The sequence below is a fragment of the Seriola dumerili genome, unplaced genomic scaffold, assembly GCF_002260705.1.
Source record: "Seriola dumerili isolate Sdu_G_001 unplaced genomic scaffold, Sdu_1.0 BDQW01001892.1, whole genome shotgun sequence".
Lineage (NCBI taxonomy): Eukaryota > Metazoa > Chordata > Actinopteri > Carangiformes > Carangidae > Seriola > Seriola dumerili.
This window is the reverse complement of record NW_019176147.1, coordinates 522,424-530,878: the sequence shown is the minus strand read 5'-3', so window position 1 is coordinate 530,878 and position 8,455 is coordinate 522,424. Positions and strand designations below refer to the sequence as shown.

Below are 8,455 nucleotides of genomic sequence, written 5' to 3'. Positions count from 1 at the left end.
ATTAATTGCAAACCAGTTGAACATTTAATTAAAGACAGTGGAGGAAAAAAACAACACATTTACAGTTGCAACAAAAGTGAATTCTTAAAAAGGGCTGGATTCTCCTTTAAATGCTCCATCCATGATTATTATATTCTGTAATATTCTTCTTTCAGCCTTATATTCAGTTCAGAGTCGTGAAGATATTCACTTGGCCTTGTTGTGGATCCATGTCTGCTCAGTTAGAGCAGCATATATTATTATGGTCTGGATTTAAATATAGATTTGTCCTTTAAAGATTAAATCTGTGAACTCTGCTCCAGCACAGTGTCACAACAACAGGTGTCAAGGTTAGTGATGCTGTTTATGTCAAATTCATTCCCCACCCGTGTCATGTAAAGTCAAAACAGTCACATCAGACAATCTCTGCCTCTTTTTATGTGACAGTAGTGAGAATGAGTCGTTGTCAGCATCTGTTGTGTTGTGGTTTCAGAACGATGGAGACAGAACAATTAGATTCAGAATATGATGCAGGTTTAGGAGGATTTCTTTTTTTTTCCTGGGCACCTTTCCTGTTTTTCCCAAATGATGTACAAATGTCTTGATACAGTGAACAGCATGAAGCTGCTGTGAACGGGGGAAATAAATGTCCCCTGAATATTCACTTAAATTGGGATTAAGCCCCGAATGTTTACAATGTCTGGCTTCGCCCCTGGTCTGAACTCCAACACATGTATTTCACAACACAGAGAACATGAGAAACATCTATACACATACAGTATGGTTGTAATACAGTATATGTGACAGAAACTTATAGTAAGAAGTTGAGTTGTTTGTAAGAGAAAAGAGGAAATGTATGAGGTTGGTAGCTCTGTGTTCATGTGTTTGAAGTCTGACAGCTCCTCCGGACGTTGTTTCTGTAGGTTCACAGATTATAAATGGCTGTAATCATTTCAGAGGATAATTTACTGAGACTGAACGATCTGTTTGTCATTTAGAGATAACCTTGTCTTGACATAACTTGATTTTCTCATGACTTGAGATAGAGAGAGAGCAAAGTGACATTAAGTTTTTACAACAGGATAAACAAAAAAAGTATCAGTATTGTAGTTGTATTGTATTAATAGTATGTTTTTGTGTAAACAGTAGAAGAGTGGTGTTCATGCTGTTCTGTAATCATTTGTACCAAGCTGTTGTATTCCTAATCAAATGTAGAGCAGCTCCTTCTTACCTTAGTCACAGTGACACCTGCTGGATGAATATTGTAATAACAGCCTGTATGCTCTAAATTCTCAAAGTTCTTAAATAGCTGGTTTAATAAATCTAATAAATGCATTTCCCTAAATGTTAAACTGTTCCTTTACAGCTTTTACATAATCTTGAGGCATTGTTCTGCCATATCCATTCATTGTTTTCAGATTACCTTCCCACACAACCACTATATGAACCTTGTTCCAGTTTCAAAATGATAGACATTTAAATTGTCAACTGTCTAGCTTTCCACAAAGCTAATGTACCTATCTATATTAATATTGCATAAGTATTAGAATCACAATATACTTGAAGTGACAAAAATAAAAGTAGGCCTGCTCATTATGGCCTATTTCAAAATAATGTTATATAAATACTGATGCATCAAAGTGTAGCTGGTAAGGGTGGAGCTAACTTTAAAGGTCCCATATTGTACAAGGTCTGTGTCCATGTGTAGTGTGATTATAGATCAGGTTTAGGTTCTATATTAATACTGTGAAAGTATCAAAGCCTCAGTCCACAGAGAAATGCACACAGCCTGTATTCAGACACTGAGCCTTAAAACCAGCCGTCAGGACTTCTGGAACTTTGTGATGTCACAACAAAGCAGTCACCAAGCCCCGCCCACCTGGACCCACCATCCAAACCTTGCAGGATTTGGTTTCTCTGAGAGTTTTTAACCTGAAATCTTTTATATTTTTATTGGATCACTCAGAAAACAGTCAGCCAATCAGAAGAGAGGCTCAGAGCCTCCTCTCTTCTGATTGGCTGTTGTTACTAGACCACCAGACAAAAACCTGAGAGAGGAGATGTAAAACTACATCAAGATGGTTTTTGGTTCTTAAAACCACAAATATATCTTCTTATGGATCAAGGCTTTGAATTAAAGCACCAGTAAAGTGTAAAATATGGGACCTTCAATGACTTTTTATGATGGTAGTTTGTTAATTTCACTGCAGGGATCAATAAAGTCTGGTTAAGACTTGTTGCTGGAGATACATACAAGGCTGCAGACTTAGCTGAAGCTAAGAAATGTGTTGTCTTACTTGTGTCTACCTTGCTGTCATCAATCCAAGGCACTGAGCTTGGTATTATAACTAATCATATTACACATCATATTACAGTGACAGTGATGATGAGGATGACAGTGAAGATAAAGCTTACTCACCTCATCCGTCTCCCCTCCCTTTTCTAATCTTGTGTTCCCCTCTCTCCTGTGATTTGTGGACACACTGCCCAGTGAAGGTCCAGACTGACAGAAGACAACAAAGACGCAACAAACAAAGATCGAACAAAACAAATAAGCTGCAAGGAACCGACCGGCCTCAAAGAAAACAGACAGCAGTTTTCATTCAAGACGTAGAGGTGACGATTCGTGGCAGTTTTCGGTAGGTACCATTCAGGTTTCTGTGCAGCTTGTCTTGTATCACCTGCGTGTTTGTTGCAGTTGTTTTTTTCTCCATTCAGACATGAGTTCTGGAGCTGCGTCCATAGTCTCTCCACTGTGCTTCTGTAAGGCCGCGGTCGCTTTGCAACAAATTCGCTTGAAAGTATTTTTCTAAATATTTTCTGTTATAATACTGTTGCTGTACAACGTTGCTGTCTTGATTTCCCAGAAATGTGTAATTGTAACATTTTTAAATGGTCATTGCTTTAGTCAAATCATTTGTTAATATGCGTACATTAGTCAGTGTATGTACTTATACTTTAAATACTTTATTCTTATACTTTCCACTCATGTTCCGCCACATTTAAAGCTGTTGCGCTGGAGTCCACTTTCTGAACTGAGCAGCTGAATGAATTAAATCCATCAATGCAACACGTAAATCACTTTGATGACATGGAGGAATTAGCTTCCTGCGGCTGACGTAGTGTTGATTAGGACAGCTCAGCTGCATCAGCACAACAGCTTTCAATGTGGCCTCTGTGAGTGCAGCCGGGGAGGAGTGGTCTCCTCACCGGTGTGTCTGCACCTCAGAGTAATGTCAGCTTTGTTTATAATTTAACTGAAGCCTTCACGCTACATTTTGTAAACTCTGACAGAAGAAGAAGAGAGGTCATGTGGGAGAAGGAACCAAATCTGATGATTTAACAAAACAGAACTCCATTAAAGAACGTAGTATGATCTATTTAATCAGTGGAAAGTGAAATTATAAAGTAACATTCTCTCCCTTTCTCTCTAAAAACTCAGTGTGTCATCAGAGGTAAATGTTGTAATTTCAGGATCACAACAACAGAATGAAACCTGTTTGTCTCACAAAGCCGTAAACAGAATGACACATCACACACTTGCTCATACAGAATATACTAAGATGTCCTCGGCGTGTGGACACGCCAGACTGTTGGTAATCTCCTCATAATCTGATAAGTAAACTTCAGCCTGGTTCACAGTAAACGGCCATGACAAGTGTGTGTCCAGCTGCAGGCAGCCATCCATATGTGCACACACAAAATGTTGCAGATAGTGGTGTTAGTGTTATAGTGTTCAATATGACTGTCAGCGCTCAGATGACTGAGCCACAAATGATCTTTTCCTCTTTGTTTTGGCCTTTCATCAACACTTAAACTGAACCCAGGTGCACTCCTGAGTGTATTTAGTTTTGCATTTAGATGTTTAGTGATTCAGCTGCTGCGTGTTTGTGCCCGGTCACGTTCTTTAGTGTGTGTGTGTTCGGTGTGTTGCAGGCTGCTAGCAGGATGTCTGTCCAGGAAGAAGAGGACTTACCTGCCAACCACACAGGTCAGAGACACAAGTCACAAAGATGAAGGACACGTTTATCGCTAAAATGACTAGAGTCTTTACAACAGATCATCAGCCATTTTGACTCAAAACCGATGGATGTCTCTAACTTCACCTTTGTTTCCCCTGTAAACACGCCTGTGTCGTCATGAGGTGATGTTTTTGTGTGCGCGCAGGTCCCAAAGGTGTGATTAATGACTGGAGAAGGTTCAAGTTGGACAGCGTGGATCAGACCGCCCCTCAAAACAAGAGACAGCTGCTGAGACAGATGTCCAGTCCTCGGGACGATGACAAGGAGAGACTCAACAGAAAGGTGGTCGTCACATTAACACGCATCATTTAAATATTTTATAGTTAATGACATGATTACAATAGACACAACCATAGCTGCTCAGATATGTGCCTCCAAAACAAAAAGAGTTTTACAAGAAGAGACAAAAACATACCGCGCACACAGCAACATTAGCCTCTGCTGCGTCTTAGCAATAAAAAGCAAGCTAACGTATTTCCTGGCCTCTAGATGAGCGTTCAGGAGTACGAGCTGATCCAGGAAGAGGATGAGCGCTGCCTGAAACGCTACAGGAAACAGTGTATGCAGGAGATGCACGAGCGCCTGAGCTTCGGTCCTCGGTTTGAAGCTGTTCATGAGCTGGACAGCGGAGAAGCCTTCCTGGAAGTCATAGAGAAGGAGCACCGGTTGACCCTGGTGGTGGTCCACATCTACCAGCACGGTGTCAAAGGTCAGCGTTTTTTTATCCTGTGTATTTATGTCTTAAACTCATTTACTAACTACAGTATACACTCCAGTTTACATGTCAGAGTGTCTTTGGGAAAGACCCCTAACCCCAGATTGTCCCTGATGGCTGTTCCATCAGTGTATGAGTGTATGGAGCACTATATAAGTGCCGTCCATTAACCATGTATGCATGTGTTATCTGTCCTTTGTCAGGCTGTGAACAGCTGAACTCTTGTCTGGACTGTCTGGCCTCAGAGTACTCCAGCGTTAAGTTCTGTCGTATTGATGCCGTGGCAACAGGTGCAGCTGAGCGCTTCTCCTCCGAGGTGAGTAAACGTATTGATCGAATCATCGAGCTGTAGTGGGCGGCAAGATACTGAACCCCAAATTGTTGGTGTGTGGGTGATAGAAACAGAGCTGCATGTTTAGAAATCAACACGTTTGAATGTGGCCTGTAAAGACCTGAGTGGTTCATTCGCCATTCAGACACCACTCTGTCAGTGTAATTTCATGCAGTTGATGGCAGTGAACGAATGAAGAGCTGTGAGGTTAAGAGAGATTAATTGACCTTTGAACCAATGCAAGAGCGATTGGTTTCCACAGTGTTTTCCCACCTTTTCAAACCCAGAAGCAAAAAGAGCACAAGCAAAAAAGTTTGCATTACTCCATGGCAGCGACCGGACACTGTGGAACCAAAGGAACAAAACTAAAAGCCCGTTTGCTGCATGACTTTCAGCGGTTACTGAAGAACAATGAAGATCAGACCGCTGATTTTCTGTGGCGTCACAGAAAATCACAGTGGGATTCAGTTGTTTTACAGTCCTGCAACAAGTCTGACCTCCACCAAGGTTGTAATGTTCAGTTTTTATTGAAACTGCTTTAAAGACGCATTCATTGAAATTCATGGTGATTTTGGAGGCTGCAGTTTGTGCTGCTGTCTAATTGTATAGACGGACGGGTGTTTCTATTATTTTATCCAACTGATTTAAATCACTGAGGGCAGGCTAAATAACAGAAACACCTCTTCTACACTGCATCGTGCAATAACTGAATATCTAAATGCATTTTAATCATGCTAAATCTTTGTGCTATATTGTCACTCATTTGGACGTTCTATGGAGCATTATGTTGATTGAGCTACGTTTTTAAGATAGAAACAGAATCTAGAACAAATAAGATAAATTAAAAAAATACTATATACAGCTGACAAGATGTTGATGATCAAACTACAAGTAAATCAGGATTCCTGTTAATATGCTTTCAGGTTCTTCCTGCCCTGCTGGTGTACAAGGCGGGTGAGCTCCTGGGTAACTTCCTGTCTGTCACCAAACACTTCACCGAAGACTTCTTCGCAACCGATGTGGAGGCGTTTCTCAACGAATACGGTCTCTTACCTGAGAAGGACTTCGCAGCATGTGCTGATGACGAGGATGAGGGAGGGGACGTGGAATAGAGGGAGAAGGGAGGAAGAGTAGTGGGGGGGGGTGTACAAGCAGAGAAAGAGAAAAGAGGAGAGGGCAGAGCAAAGGACACCTGAAGACAGGAAGTGGGGGGAGACAGTGAAACATTATTTCAGTCAGGACACACACAAAGTAAAGAAAGCATATTGCGTACAGACACAATGGTAAACATCCAGCGGCACACACTGAACATGGGTTGTATCTAGAAGCAGTTAGGTGTAAATCACATGGTGATTTGAAATAGACTTCCAATTAAAGACGACTTTACCAAAGTGCTCTCTGTCTGTGTCTGTCTGTTCGTGATGAACTATTCATCGAAATATCATCCAAATTACAGGAAATGAAGTTTTTTTTTGATAAAGGTAAAATGTAAAATAACAAATCCTATTCTCCAGACATAAGGGAACTTGCATGTTCAAAAAATATGGTTTTGGCCTTGTAACGCCTCGAGGGAATTTCTTAAAATTTGGTAAAAACGTTGACCTGGTCTCAAAGATGAACTGATTAGACTTTAGTGGTCAAAGGTCAAAGGTCAAGGTCAGTGTGACCTCACAAAACACTTTACAGCCATTAACTCAAGACTTCACACAGCACTTATGACAAAATTTCACACAAGTGGTTAATATTTTATGACTCTGGATAAACAGGGATGTAACCTGAGAGCAGTCTGAGTGGCGGAGGAATACAACCGCAAGGCCAAGATTCTAGATTTAGATGATTCTAGATTTAAATGCATTTATTTATTACGTTTATTATTAGGATTGAGATGAACCATGTTGTTTTCGAGGGGGTTCCTTACCACAAAATACAACACATAAAACACAACAGCACAATTACACTCACACATACAGACATCAGCTCTCCTAGGCTTAACCCCTCCCACACCTGCTGATTCCTCTTATTTCACCGGAAGAAAATAAATAAAATAAATAAATATCGTTCATATACATGCATAGCCAACAGAAATAAATAAACTTACATATACGCACACACACAAAGATGCACTGAACCTAAAATTAGACGCAGGAGCAGGTTGTTTTAAGATGAAAAGTCTACTGCCAGATCCAAACTCCGGAGCAGAAGGTGGTAATAGCACCAATAACCAGAAGAAGAAGAACAAGACGAACAAGAAGAAGAAGAAGAAGCAGCACGGAAGGAACTACTCCATGTTTGTAGTCCACTCTTGATTTGACAGTGGTGCAAGCGATTCACACGGATTTTTATGGTCGTGATTTTGGGAGATTCATTAAATGTGATCAAGCCATTAAGTTAATTTTAAAAATCCGAAACATTAAATTTGAGGAAGATGCAGGATGACGCGCGCTACCTCAAACGGTGAGACGTTAAAAAAATAAATAAATAAATGTGACTGTAATGTCAATTTAGTTCAGGGAAAGTAGCATTAGCTAGCTAACGTCAACATAGATTAAGCAGTTACTATTACAAGCATTTGGATAAGACCATAACTAAGGAGTGGTTGTTACTGAATTTAAGTCGTGTATTGTCAAGCCCCGGTGCGGTTCTGTTGCATGCAGAGAAGCTCACACAGATTACCGGTCAAACTTCTGTCAATTTCATGTTTTCTTGCTCACCAGTAAAAACGTACAAAGGCGTAAGATGATTTGAAAGCTTTTGTGGAAACACTGTGATCCACCAATCAATTCGGCATATATATAATCCACAGATAATGCACATAAATGGGGAAAAAATGTCACACTTTACAACCGGGGCGCTTGGTACCGCTACTCGTCTCTGTGCGCTGCCGACTGTGACATGAAGAGCTTGTCTTTGTGAATTAAGGCGAGGAATCAACCTGTATCGCTTTGTCAATATCTGCACCGTGCCGAATTAATCACAAGACCATATAAATACATAAATAAACGTTTAAATATTCAACCCAGCTATATTTTAACCGGTAGACACAACGGCATTTAACTGACAGATTGTTAAAGGGGGTTTTGCAGGAGGCTGTGGTACAGCTAACCTAGCTAGCAAGCTACCGGGGAAAGGATATCCGATAAACTGCCTAGCTAATTAGCCATCATACGTTTAATTAGCTTACTCTGTGGTAGTTTACACTGTGAGTTGAGCTAAATGAGTCTTTATAATTATCTGAACCTTAATGGAAATACGTTAGCCCGTTAGCCAGCACAGTCATTTGTATGTCACTGTCTGGGCGTGTCTTTCTACATACTGTTATTGTTTTGGTGGATGGATCAATGCTAACGACAGTTAAGTGTTTTACTTGTCTATTTATATATTTTTTTATATATATATGTGTGTGTATAT

The 8,455-nt window shown here is 40.4% G+C and overlaps 2 protein-coding genes across 2 annotated transcripts in view; both read left to right on the top strand.

Moving 5' to 3' along the window:
- The first annotated feature begins 2,432 nt into the window (after positions 1 to 2,432).
- LOC111239127 (phosducin-like) lies at positions 2,433 to 6,439 on the top strand. Its single transcript, XM_022768925.1, has 6 exons — positions 2,433 to 2,618; positions 3,916 to 3,970; positions 4,147 to 4,283; positions 4,491 to 4,710; positions 4,920 to 5,032; positions 5,971 to 6,439. The coding sequence occupies exons 2-6, from the start codon at positions 3,928 to 3,930 to the stop codon at positions 6,157 to 6,159; spliced, it is 702 nt and encodes a 233-aa protein (XP_022624646.1). The 5' UTR covers positions 2,433 to 2,618; positions 3,916 to 3,927; the 3' UTR covers positions 6,160 to 6,439.
- Positions 6,440 to 7,369: 930 nt separating this feature from the next.
- The window catches only part of LOC111239126 (kinesin-associated protein 3-like), a 10,261-nt gene continuing 9,175 nt past the window's right edge, over positions 7,370 to 8,455 (top strand). The window contains exon 1 of the mRNA XM_022768923.1: positions 7,370 to 7,501. Coding sequence (XP_022624644.1) covers positions 7,473 to 7,501 — 29 coding nt within the window. The 5' untranslated portion in view covers positions 7,370 to 7,472. The remainder of the gene's footprint in view (positions 7,502 to 8,455) is intronic.